At 39.5% G+C, this 25,362-nt stretch overlaps 1 protein-coding gene across 1 annotated transcript in view; it reads right to left on the bottom strand.

Annotated features, from left to right (window-relative positions):
• The window catches only part of FRMPD4 (FERM and PDZ domain containing 4), a gene marked incomplete at both ends in the record, with an annotated part of 949,207 nt that extends 926,256 nt beyond the window's left edge, over positions 1–22,951 (bottom strand). Inside the window, one exon of the mRNA XM_080909714.1 lies at positions 22,857–22,951. Coding sequence (XP_080765840.1) covers positions 22,857–22,951 — 95 coding nt within the window. The remainder of the gene's footprint in view (positions 1–22,856) is intronic.
• Positions 22,952–25,362: the final 2,411 nt, after the last annotated feature.

Raw genomic sequence — 25,362 nt, 5'->3', positions numbered from 1 at the left:
GTGCTAGGAACCAAAGCTAGGTCCTCTGTGAGAACATCCAGTTCCCTTAACCGCTGAGCCAAAGTCCTCTAACCCCCATTGCTCTCGTATCTTTCTGCCTATTAAACATGTGCTCCTGTTCTCCAGAACAGGGACTACCTCTGTTATTCACTCTGCTAACAGTCTACATGAATTTTCTGTCTAGAACTCAGCACAACAGCCCTATGTTAACACAAGGCTTGCTTACTTCAAAGGTTCTCAAATGGAGGCAGCTTTGCTCATCCAGGCACAGCAGGTGCCAAGGGAGTACTCTACCACTGAGCTACCTACCACCTAGCCCTTGGTTACTTTTTAGATATTCTTGCTGTGTGGCTCAGGTTCAATCCTGCTGCTCAAATGTATCTTGGTGTTTTCTTTAACCGTGAAAAATCCCAGGCTACCATCTTAAAACTTCATATCTAAATAGAATTCATTCTACTGCGTTCGCCAGTTGTTTTACATATGGATTTTATGTATAGGTCTTCCTGGTCATCACATCTTTCCACAAGATATGAAAGCAAAGGAGCTCATCGCTGTCAGACATCAAGGTCTTGAATGAACTAAGATGATAAAGGACAATGCATTCCTTTAACCCAGCACTTGGGAGGTAAAGGCAGGAAGATCTCTCTGAGTTTAAAGCCAGCCTGATCTACACATCAAGTTCCAGGACAGTCAGGACTACAAAGAAAGAACAGCTCACAAAGATAAAATAAATAAACTTTAAATGTAAAAAAAACAACAACAACAAAAAAAAAAAAAACATTAAAAAGGAATACTGCTCCCTCACCCAAGGAAGACTGCGGCATGATTGCCCTGGTCCACAGTCTGACCATAAACAATAGTAATAACTGCATTGATAGAATATGCCTTGAGCTGGAGAGATGGCTCAAAGGTTCAGAGTAATTGGTGTTCTTTCGCAGGACTCAGGTTTAGTTCCCAGCACCCACACGGTAGACTGCAATCATCCATAAGGCCAGTGGGATCTGCATCCTTCTTCTGAATTCCACATGAATATATGTGGTCTATAACAAACATGCAGCCAAAACACAAATAAACATCAGATTAAAATAACATAAATATTTTTATTACAAAAAGACCATATGTAACTACCAACATTCTACTATGAGTCTGGAAAGGATCTATTTAGATAAACTTTGAAGTACGATTTTGAAATGGAAGACAACATAAGAAACTAGAAAAGAAAAAGAGGGGGGTTCTACGGAAAACTGATTTATCACTTATGATTAGCTAAACAATACTAACCAAATTTTAGTGTTGTTTTTCTCTTTTTCAGATTTATTTTTATTTGTACTTCTCTGTGTGCCTATATGAATGTATGTGAGTGTGTATGTATGTCCATCTGTGTGTATGCCAAACCTAAAGAGGCTGTCTGAGCCTCTGAAACTGTAGTTACAGGCACTTGAGAGTTGCCTGATAGGGGTTAGAACAGAGACCAAGAGTAGCAACACTCCTAACCGCTAACCAGTCTTTCTAGCCTTGTCCCCATATACACATTCTAGTTGTACTTACATATTTATACAAATTACCTAAGTGCAGAACTCTTCCTCCATTAATTCTCTGAAGAGGCATGAAAATAACTTACAGAACTTGTTCACTGACAGCCTTACTCATTCACTCATTCATTCATCCATTCATTCACTCACATAATAAGTGGGTCCTAGGAACTGCTTTTGTAGAGGGCAAGACAAAGTTGCTGTCCTCAGGAAAGCTTTAAAATCAGTAGCTAACATTTGATCAAACATATACTGAATGCCAGCCCTGGACTATGTAATTCTTTCACATATATTACTCCATTTATTCCTTGTAGCAATTCTATAAGGAGATAAAAGGACTTCCATTTTCCAGATGAGAACCCTAGGGCTTAGCAAACTCAAGTCACTTACCCAAAGAAAGTAATAAACACAGATTTAATCCAGAGAGAGTAAGAATAGTACCTGAGCTGTTGTTACTTCCGTTCAGTGCAAGATGCCAACTGTTCACATCTACTGTGCTAGCCAAATGTGCTGATTGGACAAAACCAAACATAAACACTGCTTTATTTCTTTCTAATGTAAAGGAATTCTTTCTTGCTGGGCCCTTTCTGTACACAGCTTCTGGGTCTGGGAAGACAAATGTCCTTGCCTTATTCTTGGTCCTCATCCCTCATTTATTCCTCTGTCATCCCTGGGCAGCAAACAGCAAGCAGGAAATTGTCTCTCCAGCCCACACACAGCTGGTCAAAAATACCCTCGTGGGCACTAAGCTCTCCCAAAAGAGGGGATCTGGGAGGAGCCCCTCATGTTCCTTCCTTTGGCTCCAGCTTTTTTTCAAAGTGCTGTATACACATGACACCTGTTGTAAATTCAAGGTTCCACAATAGATTCTTGGTTTAGTGCAAACAGGGCTCTGGCCAAGGTGATGACCTGGAAAGCAGAGGGAAGATTTTTGTCAAAGGGGAAGCAGGGGAAATGTTGGACTGAATTCTCTGAGCAATGGCCTTTGGAGACACCCCAAGAGGCAGCTGCCCAATTGGCAAGGCCTGTGTCAGGCAGCTGTGCCCAGGAACAGGGAGCAGCATGCATACGGCAGAGTGGGGCTGTGCCATCTGTCACACATGCGTGCCAACCTCTTTACTTGAGGCAAGTTGGGAGTGGGAGGCTTCAGGAAGGTAGTGATAGCTCACCAAGGTAGCCACATGCCACAGCTTCCCACTGACTATCTATTCCTCTGAACATTCAGACTCTTTGACTGGTGGTAGTTGCCAATGGTGACCATGTAGTAACTATGAACAGAGTTTGATATTAGAAAACACTAGGTTCTGAGTCTCTCTGTGGAAGTTTTGATAACCCTAGTAAAGTACTTGACCTGTGTCTAAGCAACAGTTTCCTGTTTTGGAAAATAGAAGATATAATGGCTCATGCATGTAATTTCAGTATTCAGGAGGCCAAAGTAGGAAGACTGTCATAAGTACAAAGCCAGACTGAGTTACTAAGTTCCCAGAAAATCAGATTTATACTATTAAAACTACTGTCTTTAAAGAAAAAAGGAAGAAAAGAAAAGAAGGAAGGAAGGAAGGAAAAAGAAGAGACAAAAGAAGTCCAGGACAGGTAATGTGGCTCAGTTGGAGTGCTTGCCCAACATGCAAAAAGTTTTGTGTTTGATTCCCAACACTGCATATAATGGGGGCATAGATGTATACATTTATCTATAATCCCACAAATGGAAGATGGAGACAAGATCATCAGTAAAATATCATCCACAGCTTTATAACAAGTATCAGATGACCTAGGCTACATCAAACCATATCTCCAAGAACAAAAGTACATACTTAAATAAAGAAGAAAAGCAAAGAGAGTTTTTATCATGAGTACTCACAGTTGTTATGAACCTTAAATTCCATAGCATCTGCAAACTAAGACTAGGGCTTTTAAAAATGTAATAAGCCAAAAGGAAAGTAAAGCCCTTTTCTTCTTAACTGAGTCTGTAGTTGCAGCATGGCCTTCTTTGTTGGCAGTATGTTTTATCCTGCAGTTTTGAAAGTAAAATTAGCAATGGAGTTTCTATCACACCTTAATGTGCATTCTGAGTCCCTGAGGATACCAAGGAGGGCAGATTCTGATTCAGGGACTCTTGTAAATGAGCTTTCAATGGTGTGGGTCTTGCTTTTCTGGGTACTGTATAAATGGATAGGTTAGGGCAACAGCTGTGGGATACTGAGCAAGCCATTTCACATCTGTAAGTCTCTGCCTTCTCTGAAGCAAGTTTTTCAGTACATCTAAATCATTTCACATCCTCTTCAGGCTACCGTGTTTTGACAGATTATCTGACAAAGAAAATGGCTGCCAATCCTTCCACTCCAATGTCCTTGTGCAATGTGATGCTATAGTTTCTCCCACAGAGAGGGACCAACCCTCTGAGTTGTCCTATGGCTTCTTTGGATCAGGAAGCTGTGGCAGATATCCAGCTGTATGGCTTCCAAGGCCTAGTACTTAGGAAGTCTGGCAGCTTTCCTGAATAGTTTCCCTTCTTGGGATTCAGCTACCCTAGTCTACTCAAAGAAATAAAGAGAGTGAGGGACCCAGCCAGGCTATAGCTCTGCCAGACACTGAAGCTAAGGTGCCAGATGTGTGAGTATAGCCAAATCAGGCACTACAAATTGGAGGAACACCTAGCTTCATGTAGCCATACAAGAATTCAGCTAGGATCCTGGAAAATAGATGAACCACCCTGCTGAGTCCAATCCACAGAATTATAAGAAGTAATAAGTCACTATTTTAATTTATGGTGATTGAGGGTAGTTTTTAACATAGTAATTGATAGATGGTATATATACATTCAATGAGGGAGTGGACATGATCAAAGTATATAAGGAAGAAATGTCACAATGAAAATCATAGTTATGTTGAATAATGTTAATATAAAATATAGTAGAAAATATTAAAGCCAGAATATGGAGAGGACCCATTAAGAATGTATCAATGGAATGGGGACCAAAGAGATTGACAAGCAAATAATAGCACTGACTGCTTTTGGAAAGGACCATGCTTTGATTCCTAACACCCACTTGGCAGTTCACAACCATCTGTAACTCCAGTCTCAAGGGTTCCTATGCCCTCTTCTGGTCTCTGAAGGTAATGCACCAGTATGGTGTACATACATACCATAGGCAAATTACTCATACACATAAAATAAAATAAGTAATCTTTTAAAAATGTATCTATCAACTAGAGAACTTACTTTTCTCTATATAGAAATCTTTGGCAAAAATCTCTTTTTTACTCAGTTCAATTTGATAAAAGTTCACTTAAGGTTATTGGGAATGTGAAAAAAAAATGAGGGCAAAATTCCAAGAAACTTGGAGTATAATTTAGAATGTTAGTTTAATACTAAGAAAGCATTAAGACAACATAAATCCATTCATTCATATAATTGCACTAAGCATATATTTGTGACTCAAAATATTTTAGCATCAACAATGAAATTCGCTATTCCTAGGAGGAGAACAGTCAGGTTTGCTCATGTTATCAGAAGATATTTCAGTGGAGTAGGTACAACTTCAATATAAATTTGTGGAGTGGTAAAGTAATGGTGTTTCTACTCAAAAAAAAAAAGAAAGAAAAAGAAACAGCCCTATTGGCATATAAATTCTAAAATTTCCCATGATGCTTTACAGAGAGAATTTTGAAATTCTTATTTACTGTGGTACATGTTAATTGTGGAAATGAAAAGATACTGTAAAATATCTGCAGCCAAAAAGTAGAGTCTCAGAAACAATATGAGTAACATTTGTGTAGTATCAAAGCAAAAGATACACCATGGGACTTTGAAGATAAATATACACAACATAGAATTAGAAGACACATGTAAAGGCCTGAGTACAAGCAGCGATAATTTTTAGCCATCTCACATACATCTCAGCTTTAATGTGCTTTTTGGGGAAAAAAAAACCTCTCTACTTACTAATTGTTCTGGGTAATATGAAATCTCGGAATGAATCATTTCCAACAGTACCTCAATAAAATGTCTCAATGGTTAAGAATGAGATATAAAATATAAACAAAATTAGACTTGCTTTTATGGCATTTTCTGAAGCATGTTGTAAAAAGGAAACTATGCACTTACAAACCATGTCTCAACTATACTTTCTCAAAGGGCACACTCAGTAGAGAAAAATCAGACTTTCCAGCCTCATCTTATAATTAAATCTTCCTTCAAGCATACCTTCCTTTATTCATTTAACAACAAAGCTACACCACTGTCAGTTTGGAGTAAACAAATATTCCTGGGGGAAGGCAGACAATAAACAAACATACACATAAGGACACTGGTTATATGTGAGTCTTTTGAGAACAATAGAGCCTTCCAAGGCTTAACCACACATGCCTGAGGATCAACAGTCCCCAAAGCCATGCCAATCTCATGGTTTTCAGATTTTATTTTATGTTTTGTCTCCTGATAGAGAATGAGAAACACAAATGAAAAATAAGTGAGTGAAATATATTTTATTAAGGAAAAGGATAAAAAGGACTTGTACAGGGAAAACTTCTCAAACGGCCCTTTTAGGAATTTATGTTGGAAACTAGAGATTGAGGTCATCTTTATTGAGATGATTTTTTCTTCAAGTATATTCTACGACAAAGCAGTGACGGGCCTAAACACAATCTATACATGTCACTCAGCCAAGCATGGGAGCCGGTCACAGTTAGCTTGTCCCATTGTGGGAATTGCCATATTATAATCACCCTTGTAAGCCATTTCTCTTAACTGACTTTACTCATGTCAAAAGTTATTGATGTACTCGATTGAAATTTTTGTTCTCTGGATACACGGCTGGCTTATAATTTATCAAGGAACCTTGCCCTTCTGAAAAAAGTGAACTCTTGTCTTACTAGGTGATTAGAAGGCTAAAGAGATACAGCTGCCTCAAAAGGCTAGTAAACACACCAAATACTTACCAAATGTGATCAAGGAAAATACAACCTATAAAAAGGTATTGCAGGGAATACTGAGAGAGGGAACATTACAGAAGGGAACAGTTTACATAAAAGTCTTAGCCTAGGAAGCAAGGTTGCTACTAAGAGGTAATTACCAGATAAATCAAAGTGATCCAATAAAGGAAAAAAAATATGGACTATTAAAATTGAGCTAAATGAAAATTCAGAGCTGAGTTTATAACTCAGTTGGCAGAGTGCTTGCCTAGTCCACAGGAAGTCCTGAGTTCAATTCCAAAGAACCACATAATCCCAGAATGGTGGCCCATGACTGTAATCTCAGCACCTGAAAGGTGAGGAAAAAATCAGAAGTTCAAATCATCTACAGATGACTACAAAGTGAGTTGGAGGCCAGCCTGGGCCCCAAGAGGATCTGTCTCCAAGTAAATTGATTTAACACTGCGATACCTGGGGAAGGTTTGGTGTGTAGAAATGTGTGTACATATTCCTTGCACTGGGGTTTTGAACTCTAAAGTTGGGAAGGTGCCGCTGTGTAGCTGGGGATGGGTTAGAGAGTCAAAGAAGTTACTTGAGTTGCTATCAAACTGCCTAGAGAGAGACTTTATGGCATATAGGTTTGGTTTGTCAAAGGACAACATTTGTCTGAGCTTTAATACACAAGAAAAAGATCTATCTATATGGATATCAACCTCTTCTCCAAAAGGCTATTACATTTCCTAGTTATTTCCCACAAAAATACTGTTTTTTTTTTTTCTTTTTTAGAGTTTACTTGTGTGTGTGTGTGTGTGTGTGTGTGTGTGTGTGTGTGTGTGTGTGTCCACATATGAGCAGCAACAAAATGAGTACTGGGAACCAAACACTAGTACTCTATCTACTCCTTGGAATATAGACCATGAATGAACTCATGCAAAGGAAATTATGGGTGCTGGTGAGAAAATTCCAAAAAAAAAAATAAGACAAAACTTTTGTGATCTCAGTTTCTTTAAAAACACAAAAATTGTTTGTAGAATGTGCTACTGTGCCCATCCTGGATGTAGTGAAGTAGAATGAGTTTACTTAAATTACTCATTACAACTGGATATTATCATTTGCTTATATGTCTCTATGAAAGAAAAAAAAAAACATTTTTTCTACAGCTTCAACTCATCAAGTCTTTACTCAGGTGAATGTTCTTCACTCTCAGGGTATCAAATGTCTGATGCTCTAAAAATGTTGACTGTTCCATGAGACCTTAGTCTGAACAATTCTGAGATTCTCTTCTTCAATGTTCCAAAAACATTTAGAGCAGTAAATACTCTACAAATGTAGCAAGTGCTCTTAGCCACTGAACCATCTTTCCAGCATCTAACTTTGTTTATTATAGTACCAGATACTCCCTCAATCACTGCTATGGTGGTTTGAATAAGTATGGCCTCCGAAGGATGGTATACTTGAATGCTTAGTCACCAGGTAGTAGCATTATTTGAAAGAATTATAAGGATTAGGAGGTGTGGCCTTGCTGGAGTAGGTGTAACTTTATTTGAGGAAGTGTGTCACCATGGGTGGGCTTTGAGGTTTTAAAATCCCTGACAGGCCAAGACTCACTCTCTACTTGGAGAAGAGAATGTAGCTCTCAGCTACTTCTCCAACACCATGCCTGCCATGTATCCTGCCAACATGATGGTAGACTGAGTCTATTAAAGTATAAGAAAACCCCCTATTAAATGTTTCTTTTATAAGAGTTGCTGTAGTCATGGTGTCTCTTCACAGCGGTAAAGCAATAACTAAGACAACTACTTGAAAAGTCTTCTGAAAATCCTGGTACTTCTCCTGGAAAACTGATTAGTATCAGTTGCAGATAGGATCTGATGTATCATTTACCAATGGTACAGCTTCTTAGTTTGTGTGGGAAAAGCTGAGAAGCTAATAAGTAGCATTACTCTGTGGTATGCACAGCCCTGCAGAATTAAGGTATAATCTAACATGGGTATCTCCCAAAGCTGCCTTGCTTTTGAAATAATCTTCCCATGAAATAATAACCACTTCTAAAACTACAGATGGGATAATAGATAGCATTAATGAGCCTTAATAAGATTTTTCTTTATTTGGTTATGTCTTCAGCTCAAACCTTGGAAATAATAGCTTTTATGTGCATTTAATTTAATAAGGTCTATTTGCACATTTAACTTAATATGATCTATTGAATAGAAATAATCTATTAGGCAATACTTCTAAGCCTATTTTTATGGGGTCAGGTAGGAGGGATCATATGGTTCTTTGAGAAACTGAACTGGTACTGAAGTGATGAGCCCATTCCACCAGAAAAAGACAAAAGAGCTTAAGCAGTTAAGAATTTGTATTAATCAGGCTAAAGGGATGAACCAGAGGTAAAGAGCACTAACTGCTCTTGCAGAAGACCCCGGGTTCCATACCCAGCACTCATCTGGCACCTCACAACCAACGTAAAGTCCAGTCCCAAGGGTTCCAATGCCCTCTTCTGGCCTCTGTGGGCATGACATGCACAATGTTCTCAAGCAAAACACCCTCACTCATAAAATAAAAAATAAATGTGAAAAGTTTTTTTTTTTCTTTAAAGAATTTGCATTACATTTTGTCCTAGTCAGCATTCTATAGCTATGAAGAAACACTATGACTGTGGCAATTCATATAAAAGAAGCCATTTAATTGAACCTGGTTTGCAATTTCAAAGGTTGAGATGGGGGAGCATGATAGCATGAAGGTAGGCATGGTGCTGGGAAGTAGTTGTGAGTTCTACATCTGGATCTGCAGGCAGCAGGCAGGAATAGACAGACTCTGGGCTAGGAATGAGCTTTTAAAAGCTCAAAGGCCACCCATAGTGACACACTTTCTCAATGAATGTCATACTTCCTAATCCTTTCAAATAGTGCCATTCCCTGGAGACCAAGCTTATGGGTGGTACATTCTTATTCAATCTACCAGGAGTATCAAGGAGTTCACTTATCCCTTCAATCTACTCTTGAACTCTGATTTATTAAGAGAGTGCAAAGAATATGACAATAACAACACCTCCAATCTCTATATGCAAGCAGGCAAGTTAGTACAATGGCTTTTTCTGAAAATATTTAAATATATATATTGTGGTAGATGCAGAAGATAAGGTTCAATTGTTAAGAGCACTTACTGCTGTTGAAGATGGCCAGAATTAGGTTCCCAACAGCCATATAACAGCTTACAACTGCCTGCAATTCCAGATCCAGGAGGTTGGGCTTCTGGTTCCCAGGACACCAGGTACATATACATACATGCAAGCAAAATACACAGATTAAAATAAAGATAAACAAAGGTATTATACAAGTAAGTCTAAAATAGGTCTCAGTCATTTTTATAGTGAGAAATTCAGTACTGATAGGTATATTCACATTGTTGTGCAATTAATTCCAATAACACTTTCATTAATCAAAATTGAAATGTTACATTGAAATGAAAATTACAATGAGTAATTTCCTACCTGCCTTGCCACAGCCCCTGGCAAACATTATTCATTCTCTTTCTATTAAATTAACTATAATAAATACCTCATTTAAGTAGAATCATACGGTAGTTGGCATCTTGTGACTGGCTTCTTTCACTTAGCTTAATGCCCACAAGATTGATCCATTGTGTGTGTGTGGGGGGGGGCAGTCATGTTTCACCTGTTGATGGACAGTTAGATTTCTTTCACCTTTTGGCTGCTTTGAATAATGCAGCTGAGAATTTTTATGTATAAGTATCATTTGATACGCCCTTATCTATGGTCTCTTTCGAGTTTCAGCTACTTAACAATTCTGAGTTATGTCCTTTGTCAAAAGAGCCTTACAAAAATGTGAAATTGGTGTCTCACAGCCAAGCCATCTATACTAAAGATACCCTTGATCTTTATTCTATACTTAACTTCCCAATTATACAGATTTTACTTTTTCCTTTAGTTATTACAGCATTTTTTGATTTTTTACAAGTGTGAATTAGTTTTACAATAAAAAGGCAATAAAGATTTTAACATCTATTATAACTAAACTTCAAAGTGTATTTCAACTATCTCTTAAAACCACCAATTCAAAGACAATTTATAATATGAATATTGTTGAATGAATATTTTCTACTGAAGAACTGATAGAGATTTATGTGAAGGACAGTATTCCTATGCAGTGAGAATCTGTGAATAAGGACAGAAAAGTCCCTCCTCTCATATCATACCAGAGTCTAATGTAATGCTGACCAATGAAACTGAGTGTAATGAAGAAGCCTTCCAAACAGCAGAGATGGCTTAACCTCTATTGTCTCAGGAAATGGGACTATTGTTACTTTCTTAAGGTGCCTAATGCATAATTAAACATGACTATAAAAGGCATACACACATTGTTAATGCAAAAATAGAGATCTTACCTCAAAGGAAGTGAGAAAAGGTTTATTCTGGAGCCAAATCTGAGTGAAAATGACTGAAAACATAGATTTGGGTTTTCTGAAAGAGTGTGTCACTCGTGGAAGTAGTTATGTGAGATTTGATTAGTTTCAGGATGAAGAAAGTCATAAATGAAATTGCTTGTAAATCTATCGGTGATGGAAACAGATAGCACACAGCAAAGCAGAGATAACTCTGCTATAGGTTTAGTGAATATCCAATGGAAGCCTTAACTCTTGGGTGAATGAAAGCCAGGGTCTATGAAAATAACACTGTAAAATTTTGATAGTCGGCAAGATGTTAGGTCAGACACAGGTGTGGGAAATAGATGGCTTTCAAAGAGTAAAAATAGAAAAGATGATCTGGTTGTGGTCCACAACATTATAACCCTCCATAAGGTTGAAATTCAGGCACTAGGCCTTGTAGATTCTTTAACACAGATGCACCTCTCCCTCTTTTCCTCTCTCCATCCTTTTGGGAACTTCAGATATAGCAGATATATGTGTATACATATGCACACAGACATACACATGGTACTTTTGATACGGATATGAGGATTTGAGCACAAAATATGTAAGTGATATTTAAGTAATTGTTTACTTAATATAACCAAGTAGATCCGTGGTAATTTTCAAAGAGAAATTAACCAACTCGATGGGTAAACTATTCATTCAAGATGTCTGTGACACTGTAAAGGATAAACAATTATTCAGCTTAGAATATCCCTTTACGGGTGGAAGGGAAAGGCTAGTGTGTAACTCCCTGTCATGGCATGTGTGCTGCTACAGCTAGTAGTTGGCCTGGCAGCTGGTTCCTATATTGTATAGTGTATCAGCACTTCTCTACCTCATTCTATCCCCATCCTGTTACAGAGTAAATGAGGCCTTGGGTTATAGAAAACACACTAAATTTACATTATCTTATCTGAAGAGTTGGAATGTATGTTTAATTTTTTGTTGTGTATACATGTATATGGTATATGTGTGAGTCCACATATGTGGCAGCAAAGCCAAACTTTCAGGTGTCACTTTTCCTTCCAGCCTGTTGAGGTAGGGGTTCTCTTGTATATGCTAACCATCTATTATTACAGACTGTATGGCTTCCAGGTGATCGTCCTAAATCTGCTTCCCCTCTCCTCATAAGAATGCTATGGTTGTCTAAGCATGGTGCATATGCTTTCAACTTCAGCACTCCAAAAATAGAGGCAAATGAGGTTGAGGCCAACCTAGTCTGCATACCAAGTTCCAGGCCAGCTGTAGCTACATAGGGAGACCCTATCTCAAACAAACAACAGCAAAAAGAATGCTGGGACAAAAGATATATGCCATTACAAATAGAATTTATTGATGTTTCAACAAACATTCCAGGGACTGACCTTAATATGTTAAGCTTACATGGCAAATGCTGTTACCCACTGGGCCATTTTGCTGGCCATGCTTTTTGGCTACATTGGTTGGTTGCTTGCTTGCTTGCTAACATGTAGTGCTAAAGATTAAATGCAGGGCCTTGAGCCTGCTAGGTAAGTGCTGTACCGCTGAACTGCAACTTCAATCCAAAAGGCAGAATTTTAATGATTTGTATTTTGGCTTACCTCAAAATGGTGCTAGTAATAGTTACTTAATGATGTTTGAAGCACTGCCTTAAACAAGATATATATGCTATTCCCTCACAGAAGAGGGAGTTGGAAAGAATGTAAAAGTCAGATTCTAGGGAGGGAAAGCCTACAAAATGGCATGTTCTAGCAAGACAAGGCCATTATAATTATGAATTCACAGTCCCTAGGGTTACGTGCAGTGGGCGTGCACAAGATTACCCAGATAATCATCAGTCAGAGATGGTGAAGGAGCTTGTTGGACCCTATCACTTACTGCTGAACCACTGGGTACTAGAAAAGGGAGAGTTTTCAGTGGTGTACTCACTGATGAGCCCACCAGGCTTTGTTGTAAACTTCTAAACTCATGGTCACACAAGCAGCCCTAGTTGAATTCAATGGGTCACAAAACAAAAACATATGAATGTGGAAAGAGATTTATGGGGAGGAGAGAAGATTGATAGGAGTAGTAGGGAAATAGCATGCATCATACATATATGAATGGCCAAAGAACAAATTTAATTAATAAAAATAATACTTAAGTCACAGTATGTCTAACAGCACAGTTGTTCAATTTTTTTTTTCATTGAAAAATCACCTTTAAAACATCACATGGCCATCTATGTTGGTAAAAGTCAAACTGAAGACCTTGTATGTCATTTATAGTTGTGGAGTCGCATTACCCAAAACTGGTTCAGAACATGCTCCTTTGGAGAGTGTCCTTGTCCCTTCTTTTACAGCAGTGTCTATGCATGCATGCTGGAAGGTAGTGCTTTCTAAAACACCTAGAAATTCTCATGGTTTCCTTTTGGTTATTCTCAGGCACCAAGGGCATTTATAAAATATTTAGATCTGATCTTTCCTTGTAGATTCTTTCCATGTTTTTAGAATAGGTACCAAGTCTACCATGTATTTCTTGCTTGCACTGAAGCTTAAAAAATAGTTTGCATGTCAGAAACATTTGGTAATTTGAGAGAGTCTCTGCTGAGAAGTGAAAGATACTCATTATCAGCATGTCAGATTTTTATTTAGTTTTGTTGGGTTTTTTTTTCCCTGTTTTTGAAAGAAGAGGGTCTGAAGAAATAAATGTCTCAGAAATTAAGAATGCTTACTTCTTTTGCTCAGGACTTGGGTTTCCTTTCAGCATCTCTATCAGGCTAACAAACACCTGTGAATTCAGTTTTGGGGGATACAATGCCCTCTTTTGACGTCTGAACTGTACATATACTCGTGCAGATGGACACACACAGACATAAACACACACACAAAGTATATAAATAAATGAATGAATCTTTAAAGGACAAGAAAGAGGATATGTGAGCACCCATGAAACTGTGGCATAAACTTGATCCATCTCTCTTCTCACACCAGGACCAGCTCAGTTGACAAATTCTTTTCCAGAGACAGCATCGACATTAACTTATTCAGCTTCTGAGGCTTAGATTTCTAAGCCTGAGCCAGTGTCTCTTGCTCTGTATTTTCAGCCCAGACTGCTGATTTTAGCAGCTGCCATCTATCAGGTGCTGTTAACATGGATGTTTCAGAGGCTGTTCACACTCTTAAATTTCCCCAAAGTCAAATTTCTCCCTTAGCTCTGAAAATATCAGCTCTGTAAGGCTATCTGTGTTGGGTTCCTGGGTCAAGAGAATAGTGATTTTTTTTTTCAACAAACAATAATGAATGAATGCAGAAAGACAGGCAGGGTCTTCCATTTGTGTCATATAACTTGCAAAAGACTTCAGTGGCATTTGCCAGGTGTGGCAGTTTGAATAATAATGCCCCCCCATAGGCTCAAATATTTGAATGCTTACTCATCAGGGAGTGGCACTGTTTAAGGATTAGGAGGTGTGGTCTTGTTAAAGCAGGTGTGGCCTTGTTGGAAAAAGAGGTGTCTCTGAGGGATAGGGTTTCAAAGCCTAAGCTAGGATCAGTGGCTCTCTCTGTCTCCCTGCCTCTCTGTCTCTGTCTCTCCCTGCCTCTCTGCCTCTCTCTGCCTCTCTCTGTCTCTCTCTCTCTCTGTCTCTCTCCCCCACCCCCGGGCTGCTGCCAGTGAATCCAGATATAGAACCCTCAAGTACTTCTCTAGCACCATGCCTGCCTCTATGATGCCATGCTTCCGACTAAGTCAATAATGGACTAACCCTCTAAACTATAAGCCAGCCTCAATTAAATGCCTTATTTGATAAGAGTAGCCATGGCTCTGGTGTCTCTTCACAGCAATAGAACACTGACTAAGGTGCTAGGTAAGACCACATCCCATTATCTCTTCCTTCCAACATCCTCTTTTTCTGATCTAGTGTCTGTCCTCTGGTACCTCATCTCCACTCCTCTATTTGCTCAGAATCAATTATCACATAATTGTTCCTAGATGCACCTTCATCTGGACATCTGTCCATAATTTCACTTTGCACTTTTGTAATTTGTTATTGTAACTTGTTTTGGTTTTTGTTTAAGATTCATTGATTTAGAATACATGGGAGAAAAAGGGGAGAAAAGAAATGGAGACAGTGAGTGAAGGAGAAGAGAGCAGGTAGGTTCTTGCCATGGTGAACGGTGGAGTTCTGGGGGCAACTTAAAAAGACTCAGTTCTCTCCATCCACCAGGATCCATGACTCTTGTGCTTTCTGTCTCTGCACTGAAGATAAGCTTCCAGCAGATTCTCTTGTCTCCAATTTCTATCTTGCTGTGATTGCAAATATGGAGACCCCCACATCACACCTTTATATGTGGGTTCCAAGTCTCAAAATCAGGTCATCAGTCCTGTATGCAAATATCTTTGCCTAGTGAAATATTTCATGGGAACGTGTTGGGTTATTTTGATTTCATTCCATTGCTTTCTTTGTGTAGTAGGATTTCATTTGTTCCATACGTGTCTTGAAATTTGCTATATAGCTGAAGATGGCACTGGATTCTTTATCTTTCTGCTTCTGTGATCTTGAATAACCTATAGCTCCAAACTACATGCCATCATTTATCTCTTCTGTGCCTTCCTCATGAGATAACTTACTGAAATATGTATGTTCCCTGGAGACTTATGTTTACAAGGAAATGGCATAAAAGTTAAGATTACTTACTGCTAGGATCTGGGATGATATTACACCCCTTTAATCCCAGCTATTGGGAGACAGAGGCAGGAGGATCTCTATGAGATAAAGTTCAGTCTGGTCTATATCCCCTTTCCCAGTTTCTCCTCCAGAAAGCCTATCCCATTCCCCCTCCCCCTGCTTCTATAAAGGTATTCTCCCTCCCACACACCTACTACCGCATCCTTGCCCTGGCATTCCCCTACACTGTCACATTAGCATTGAGTCTTCAAAGGTCTAAGGGCCTCTCCTCCCATTGATGTCCAACAAGGCCATCTTTGCTACATATGCATCTGGAGCCACGGGGTCAATCCATGTGTGCTCTTTGGTTTAGTGCATGGGAACTCTGGGGGGGTCTGGTTGGTTGATATTGTTGTTCTTCCTATATGTTGAAAAGCCTTTCAGCTTCTTCAGTCCTTTCTCTAATTCCTCCATTGGGGACCCTGTCTGCAGTCCAGTCGTTGGCTGTGAGCATCCCCATCTGTATTTGTCAGGCTCTGGCAGAGCTTCTGAGAAGACAGCAATATCAGGCTCCTGTCAGTAAGCACTTTTTGGCATCCACAATAGTGTCTGGATTTGGTGTCTGTAATATAGGCTGGATCCCCTGGTGGGGCAGTCTCTGGATGGCCCTTCCTTCAGTCTCTGCTCCACACTTTGTCTCCATATTTCATCCCAGGAATATTCTGTTTCCCCTTCTAAGAAAGACTGAAACATCCCCTCTTTGGTCATCTTTCTTCTTGAGCTTCATGTGCTCTGTGAATTGCATCTTGGGTATTCTGAGCTTTTGGGCTGATATCCACTTATCACTGAGCACATAGATTATTTTTCTAGTTTCATCCATTTGACTAAGAATTTCATGAAGTCATTGTTTATAATAGCTGAGGAGTACTCTAGTGTGTAAATGTTCCATATTCCCTTTATCCATTATTCTGTTGAAGGACATCTAGGTTCTTTCCAGCTTCTGGCTATTATAAATAAGGCTGCTATGAACATGGTGGAGGATGTGTCCTTGTTATATGTTGGAGCATCTTTTGAGTATTTGCCCAGAAGTGGTATAGCTGGGTCCTCAGGTACCATTAAGTCCAATTTTCTGGAAGTGACAGACTGATTTTCAGAGTATTTATACCAGCTTACAACCCCACCAACAATGGAGGAGTGTTCCTCTTTCTCCACATCCTCGCCAGCATCTGCTGTCACCTGAGATTTGATCTTAGCCATTCTGACTGGTATGAGGTGGAATCTCAAGGGTGTTTTGATTTGAATTTCTCTAATGACTAAGGATGTTGAACATTTCTTTAGGTGCTTCTCAGCCATTCAATATTCCTCAGCTGATAGATTTTGTTTAGATCTGTACCTCATTAAAAAACATTTTTTAAGGCTGGGTTACAGTTCCAGAGGTTCAGTCCATTATCAGCATGGCAGGAAGTACAGTAGTGTGCAGGCAGACATTGTGCTGGAGGAGATGTTCATAGCAGCCTATTTTAAAAAGCTGGAAAGAACCCACATGTCCTTCCACAGAGGAGTGGATACAGAAAATGTGGTATATTTTCACAGTGGAATACTACTCAACTATTAAAAACAATGACTTCATGAAATTCTTAGGCAAATGGATAGAACTAGAAAATATCCTGAGTGGGGTAACCCAGTCACAAAACACACATGGTATGCACTCACCGATAAGTGGATATTAGCCCAAAAGCTCAGAATAACCAAGATACAATTCACAGACCATATGAAGATGAAGAAGAAAAAAGACCAAAATGTGGATGCTTCAGTCATTCTTAGAAGGGGGAACAAAATGCTTACAGGAAGAAATACAGGAACAAAAAGTGGAACAAAGACTGAAGGAAAGGCCATCCACAGACTGCCCCACCTGGGATCCATCCCATATAGAGTAACCAATCTCAGTCACTGTTGCTGATGCCAAGAAATGCTTGCTGAAAGAAGCCTGATATGGATGCCTCCTCAGAGGCTCTGCCAGAGCCTTACTGATACAGATGAGGATGCTTGCAGCTAACCATTGGACTGAGCACAGGGACCCAAGTACAGGAGTCTCTTCCCATGAAAGATGCCTCAAATGCAATCAGAAAGTAGTTGTTTACTGTCTTAATTAGGGTTACTATTTACGGTGGTTTGAATATGCTTGGCCCATGGGAAGTGGCACTATTAGGAAATGTGGCTTGTAAGAGTAGGTGTGACCTTGTTGGAGAAAGTGTATCACTATGAGAGTGGGCTTTGAGGTCCTATGCTCAAGCTACATCCAGTGTGGAAGAGACACTCTGGCTACCTGTGGAATACAGTCCCTTCTGATGACTGTGGATCAAGATGGAGAACTCTCCTCTCTACCCCATTTTAATAGGGCTATTTGATTCTCTGGAGTCTAACATCTTGAGTTCTTTTTATATATTGGATATTAGCCCTCTATCAGATGTAGAATTGGTAAAGATCATTTCCCAATCTGTGGGTTGCTGTTTTGTCCTATTGACAGTGTCCTTTGCCATACAGAAGCTTTGCAATTTATTAGGTCCCATTTGTTGATGGTTGATCTTAGAAATTTCCACGAGAGTACTACACCTGATAAACAACTTCAGCAAGGTAGCTGAATATAAAATTAACTCAAACAAATTAGTGGCCTTCCTCTACCCAAAGGATAAACAGGCTGAGAGAGGAATTAGAGAAAGAATACCCTTCAGAATAGTCACAAATAATATAAAATACCTTGGTGTGACTCCAACCAAACAAGTGAAAGATTTGTATAACCAGAACTTCAAGTCTCTGAAGAAGAAAATTAAAAAAAGATCTCAGAAGATGGAAAGATCTCCCATGCTCAGAGATTGGAAGGATCAACAATCTATAGATCCCAGTGCAATCCCCATCCAAATTCCAACTCAATTTTTTATAGAGTCTGAAAAAGCAATTTGCAAATTCATTTGGAATAACAACAGAACAACAAAACCAGAATAAAGAAAACTATTCTCAACAAAAAAGTAATTCTGGGGAAATCACCATCCAGCACCTCAAGCTGTATTACAGAGCAATGGTGATAAAAACCGCATGGTATTGGTACAGAAACAAGCAGGTAGATTAATGTAATAGAATTGAAGACCCAGAAATAAACACACACACCTATGGTCACTTGATCTTTAGCAAAGGAGCTATAACTGTCCAGTGGGGAAAAATAAGCAGCATTTTCCTTTCTTATCTCATTGTACAAAGCTCAAGTCTGAGGGGATCAAGGGCCTCCACTTAATCCAGATACACTGAAACTAATAGAGGAGGAAATGAGGCAAGGGCCTCAAACACATAGGCACAGGGGAAATTTTCCTGAAGAAAATGCCAAAATATATCTACTTTATTTTATGTGTAGAAGTGTTTTGACTGCATGTATATAAGGAATGCACATGACTATTACCGGGAGATGTCAAAAGAACATGCCAGATGCCCTGGAGCTGGATTGTAGATCTTTATGAGCTACTGTGTGGGTGCTGTGCTCCTCTGCAAAAGCAAGAAGCCAAGCTTTCTTAACTATAGCTTTCTTCTTCTCTTCCTCATCCATTGACTTCCAAGATATATGCTGCTTCCACAATGAATTTCCTCCTCCACTCCCTAGTCAATAGTGTGCATCTCCATTCAAATGAAAACATGCTGAATGAAGAAAGTGCTTAAATGACTTCACTTAAGCCAGATTTCCCCAAACATTTCAGGTCTTAGAATGTAGACAAAAATGCAAACTTACTAAGTGTTGTTACAATGTTGATGACAAGAGGTTTGTGATAGTTAATATCATCATAATGACAGGATCTCTAGTCAGGATGCAGGGACAATCATTTGGGTATTTCTCTGAGTAATGATCTAGATTGGTGTCATAGTGGTGTGAAGATGTGCCCTACGGTGTGACACCCTTTCATGGGGCGAGATAATCAACTAAACAGAAGGGAGGAGAGCTGAGCACCAGTATTAATGTCTATGCTTTCTAACTATAGATACAATGTGACCAGTCACCTCAAGCTCCTTATGCTCTGACTTCTCCACTATGGTAGATACTGTGAACCAAAGTAAAGCTTCCTCTCTTTAATTTGCATTAGTCCAGCATCAGCTATTTTGTCACAGTAGCAGGAAAAGTAACTATCATTTTATTTCATGGTCACTCCAGTAGATTTCTATAAGGAAAAAAAAACATGCTACTTTGGGGGATTTTTTTTTTTTTTGCCTGTCTGTTTTTGTTTTGTTTTTGAGACAGCATCTCATTGTATAGCCCAGGCTGATCTGGAACTTAATGAGACCAGGTTGACCTAGACCTTACTATGTAACCCACAAAGATCCACCTGCTTCTGCATCCCTGGTGCTGAGAATAATGGTGTAAGTGAGCTAGCACATCCAACTAGAGATCATGTGGACCATTTAGAAAATGTATGGCTAACATCATGAGAAAGTACGCACCTCAAAAGTGGCTGCACTACTTAGCTAGCAAATTATACTGGCACTCTACGAAAGTTTCAGTCTTCCTACATCTTTGTCAGCACTCAACAATGCTATATTTCTATTTTAGCCATTCCAATAGGTATGGTGTTGTATCTTTTTGTTTGTTCCCTAGTACCTGTATACAGTCTAACTGAATATTTGCTGAGGTGAAATAAACTCATTCTATCTTTATTTCTGTTCCATTTTTATTTTTTATTCATGGTGGCAGTATTGAGAATTGAAGTTAGGTCTTTGTGCATGTTAGGCAGATGTTCTACCATTGTATGCATCCCTGGCACCTACTTCTGCTTCAAAATCAGCTGGTAAGGGGATCACAGTTTTTATTACTCTTTCAGTAAGATTTGCATGTAAAAAAAACAAACCACAAAGAACCCATAAAGCACAGAAGTGTTCAAGCCCCTTTTATGCTCTGGTTCTAAATGAAATCACTTGCCCTATTAGAACAGCATTATAACAATGTAACCCCTATGCTTCATGCCAACAAATTGAATGAACTTGAAGGCTGTCAACAAAATTGCTTATGAAACATCCTACTCTTACTGTTACTGGAATTACCAAGAATCATTATCAGTAGTTACAACATTGAGTGAGGGAGGCACTGTGTCAGGAACTGTGCCTATAGCTCACTCATGCCTTCAGACTCACTGTGCAAATGCAAGCCTGGCATTTCATGATGCTGGCATGCTTGCCTAAAGCCATAGAGCCAATATGTGAAGGCTAGTAGGGTACACAGCAAAGACAGGATGATACTTGGAACTTAACCATTCTGTGCAGCTAATTGACTGGGTAACGGGGCTAGCTGATTTCTTTAATCAATATGAATACCATGCATTGTTTTAGTTCTGGAGAGGTACAAAGTTTCAGGAAAGCAAACCATGCCCCTCTCCTCAGAGTTGGGGCTGCCTCAGTGTTGGGGCTGCTTCTTCAGATCAGCCAGGAGGCACTTGGATGGAGGAGGGTGAAGATATTTGGTCTAAGAAACTTAAAGTGCCTGATGGGAAAACCAGCTAATTCGGGCCTTAGTCTTAAGAAGCCAGCAGTACAAGTGAGAGTCAAATGAGCAAGCTGACATCCTTGAGAGCATCTTCCCCTGGAGCCTGAGTTACAGTTATCCTTCCAGCAACTTTCTGTGTTGCTTCATAACAGCACAGTAGCATATACATGCAAATGACAAAGCATAGTGGCATTTTTGCATCCCTATAATCTTAACATGCAGGGGATAGAGCAAGGAAGAACAGCTGACCAAAGTCACCCTTTCTCCACTTTAGAAAGTTCAAGGTTAGCCTAAGCTACATGGGACCCCTGAGGCAAAAAATATGGAACCTGTATCATCTAATGACTCTGGAGTGAGAAAACACATCCAGGGATAACAAAGAACTGAGTCTGAAGAGATATATCTAGTTCTGACTATATAAAAAGAAATAACATATTTCAGTGGACACATGTTACCTATGTTCCTCCAAAACTATTAAAACTACACTTTGGTGAGTTTACAGCTCAATTTATTTTTTTAATAAAAATATTATTAGGTGGACAAGATAAGAAGCATACCTGCCAAGCTCCCTTGTCTTGAGTGATTACTTTCCATAGCCCAGACATCAAATTATTTCATTTTTCAACCATGAAATTAGGAAGAAATAGGATTAAAAAGTTAACTAATAAAATGATATTGCCAGCAAACAATCATTTCGAGGATCCCCAAACGAGTTCCAAAATGTCAAGTTCACATGTTTTCTTCTCACATAAAGACACCATCTGTTTCTAAATTTGCTATACAAGGACCCACGTAGAAAGAGGCTTCACTTCCTCACATCTCAAAATCACTCTAAACAAATACCACCTCCATTGTGATTGTCGTAGAAAATGATGGCAACTCTGACGGACATTTGGCTCAAACTGGCAAGTATAAAAAGTCATGAAATGATTTTTATGAACCTGGAGAGTTTTTCTTAGGCTGGAGAAATCCTGGCGCACTTGGACCTGCACGTAATGTTCTTAGTGCAACATTTAACCACTCAGTAGATATAAAACACATGGATTCTCACATAAACAAATTCATAAATGGCTTACAATGTACAGTGCCAGTGATTAATGAGAAAATGTTAAGTTGCAATGTGACCGGCAGCCTTTTAGTCAGCACCCCAAGTGGGCACAGTACTGATGAATCTCCAACACTTGAAAGTTATACAGTTCTAAGGAGGAAAAAACACACATTTTAAAAATCAGAAGCTGCTCAGCAATCACCTGAACTTTCTACACAAATGTATATATTTTTTCCTTCAAAGGAGAAAAACTTCCTTAACAAGCCCACCAAACAGAAATAAGCAATTAAATACAAACCAGTTCCCATAGCCAGCACCTTATTGCTTGTTTGAAGATCAAAACTTTTCATCCTGACAGGTACATTTGTCCTTGAGAAGACACCATTTTTAAACCAAAATAAAGAGAGCAAGCCAATTTCTCCAGTAAAAAGTGCTGTCAAAAGTTTACCATGAATTATAGCCTATTATTATACCATATATAAGAACAAGCAGTTAAATTTCCTTTCTTCCAAAAGTGCCTCTAGATATTTATTCTTAAGGAAATAAAACAGAACAGTTTTGAGGTTTGTCTTTTTGATTTGCTTGCTATTTCTGGCCACACTGCCATTTTTTTTCTCAACCTGAGCCAAATTCTGAAGGACCCCAGCCTCTTTCTATCCAAGGCACTATTCTCATAAAATTTAGAAACATGCATTTTATCCATTTTTCATATAAATTCATCCTAGAGGAAAACATCTCAGAAAACAGAGACAAGGCTCCAGATAGTCCCACCTGAAGACCATTACTCACCGGCAAACATGTTCTCTGTTATTCTCTGCTGCCTTGCCAAAGCCCCAAGGAATAAAGAAGGTCGACCAATTTTGTCCGTCAAGGTCCTCCTCCATGGTAGTAAGCCAAAACAGCCCACTTTTCCTGAGGATGGAGAGAAAGAGTCTTCTTCTTTATTTTTTCCTAAGAAGAATGACTCTCTCATAAGAAACAACTGCTAGGAGAGAGGGAGGAGGGAGGGAGGGAGGGAGAGAGGGAGAGAGGGAGAGAGGGAGAGAGGGAGAGAGAGGGAGAGAGAGAAAGAGAGAGAGAGAGAGAGAGAGAGAGAGAGAGAGAGAGAGAGAGAGAGAGAGAGAGAGAGAGAGAGAGAAAGGCAATCAATATTAGCTAGCCAATCATATTTCATCACTTGGCTACTTGGAAACCAGATATGCATAAACAATCACATGTTCCAGGAGGGTTCAGGATACAGAAAAGGAACAGCTATGCCTTTTGTAAATTATTAACAGGATTTTTCCCCCTCTGATCATGATCAAAGATGCAGAGGCCACTTTTTTCAAAAGGAAGCCATCAGGGTAGGCAATGGACAAGCTCAAGAAAGATGCTCTCTGAGGATTGCTCTGCTGCTGACCTTCCTGAATCAGGACAACCCCGTGTAGTTGAAATCAAAGTGATATAACACTCAGAGTGAAATGGCAGCTTGTGGAGGTCTGAAGAGGCCAATCTGCAATTTCAGCATTTGCCTCAGATGAAAATGAATACTTGCTCTTTCCCATGGGAAAATTCACTATGGGGTATTTGGCACTCCAAGATGGAATGAAGCCACCTGCACACACTTCTCACATGCTTCCTCGATTTCCAAGTGATGCTGCACATCTCCACTGGCGTTCTTGAGCTTCATCCAAATTTGAGATTTAACACATCTACCTTGGAGCAATTTGAAAGCTGCCAATTCTAATACTAGACCCTGCTCAGTAAGTTCAATTCTGTAGGAAAATGCTGATCCACAAAGTGTTGAAAAAGTACCAGCTTCCCATAAGAGAAATCATTTGGGTAATGCTCTGTTGGGTGATAGGCAATGGTTTCTTTTCTCCAGACCTGGAACTCTCACCCTTGTCAGCATTAGCAATAAAGGCTGGCGACTTGTTCTTGTGGTGAGAGGCTGTCCTATGTATTGGCTATTCAGCAAAATTCCTGGACATTCTTCATGGAATGACCATAACATTTCTTCTCTTGTGACATTAAAATTGTAGTGGGCATTGTCAAAATACTCTCCTGACCCCTGGGAAGCAGAATCAACTCCAGATGAAGCCACTGGGCCAGACTGCTTTCTTTCGTGCAGTTTGTTCCAAGGAGGAAGAAAGTCCCTGTGAAAGCCTTCTAGCTGAGATAGCTTTGTGTCTAAGGCAGATGTTAGGCAAACAGTCGAAGCTTGGGGTGAAACACGCAACTCATCTGTCCAAGTGCAGGTGGCTAATTAGACTTGTCAAAATAGAGACACATTTAACATGAGGGGGAAAATTCCATTCTCCAGTGACATTTGCCAACTTTCTTGCTGTCACAGTGTGCAAAAAAAAAAAAAAAAAAAAAAAAAAAAAAAAAAAAAAAAAAACAGATCTGGAATATGCTCATTTCTCCTTGGTTCTCCAGTCATTATTTTACCTTGGTTGCAATCATTTCACCTCAAAGCTGCCTTGTTCCAGAGAACTCTTCATAGCTGATCTTTGACAGCAAAGCAAATGAAGGCACAGATAATGAGGAAGTAAAGCCTCAGCCTAGTTATGTAACCCTTAGCCAACCCTAGTTCGGACAGTTCCTTGAGAACCTTAGATTTCTGCACAAAAGGGTTTGGGGAGAAAAATCTTTTCAATTAAATACATTATCAGCAGTCTATCTCTGCTGGGAAAATGAAGTGGATGTTGTCACAAGCAAAAGCACATTTCAGAGAACAAGCAGCAGCGATGGCACCTCATTAAAAAGAACGGTATGCCTGAGGGAGAACCACAGCAGAGGGGAAGGTTTCTGGAGACTGGGGGTGAGCAAATTAAAGGTAAGTTCCTCAGATGGTCAGCTGTGTCAGGACAGGTCTCAGCTCACTTTGGAGGCCACTGAAGAACGCAGTCAAGGCTTTCCACCTCTAAAGGTTTGTAAGTTTTCCTCCCCTTATCCACTTTCCTTCTGCTGATTGAGAGTCCATTCCCTATGCTGTCTTCCACATCTTCCGAAAGAACAAAGCATCCTTTCTCAGTGCCCCTGAAGGACTTTGCAACCTCAGTCAAAGCTTCCATCCACAGCTGCCTGCACTCCCTATTTCTGATGGAGGACAAGCCTGCTGGTAGTAACACATTTTCGTTGTTAGGTTTTGGTGTGTGTGTGTGTTGAGTTATTGCTGTTTGTATCAGTATATAAAGTATTAGGTTTCATTGTAGCTCTGTTCAGAACCATTGTTTTTGATGATTCTCCTCCCTGTCTCCTCTCCTCCTGCCACTCCAACTACCACCAGTAGCCTCCTTCCTCCCTGTGGATC

Source organism: Micromys minutus (assembly GCF_963924665.1).
Source record: "Micromys minutus genome assembly, chromosome: X".
In the NCBI taxonomy this organism is placed as follows: domain Eukaryota; kingdom Metazoa; phylum Chordata; class Mammalia; order Rodentia; family Muridae; genus Micromys; species Micromys minutus.
Note: the sequence above shows the minus strand (reverse complement) of the source record. Positions and strands in the feature narration are given on the sequence as shown.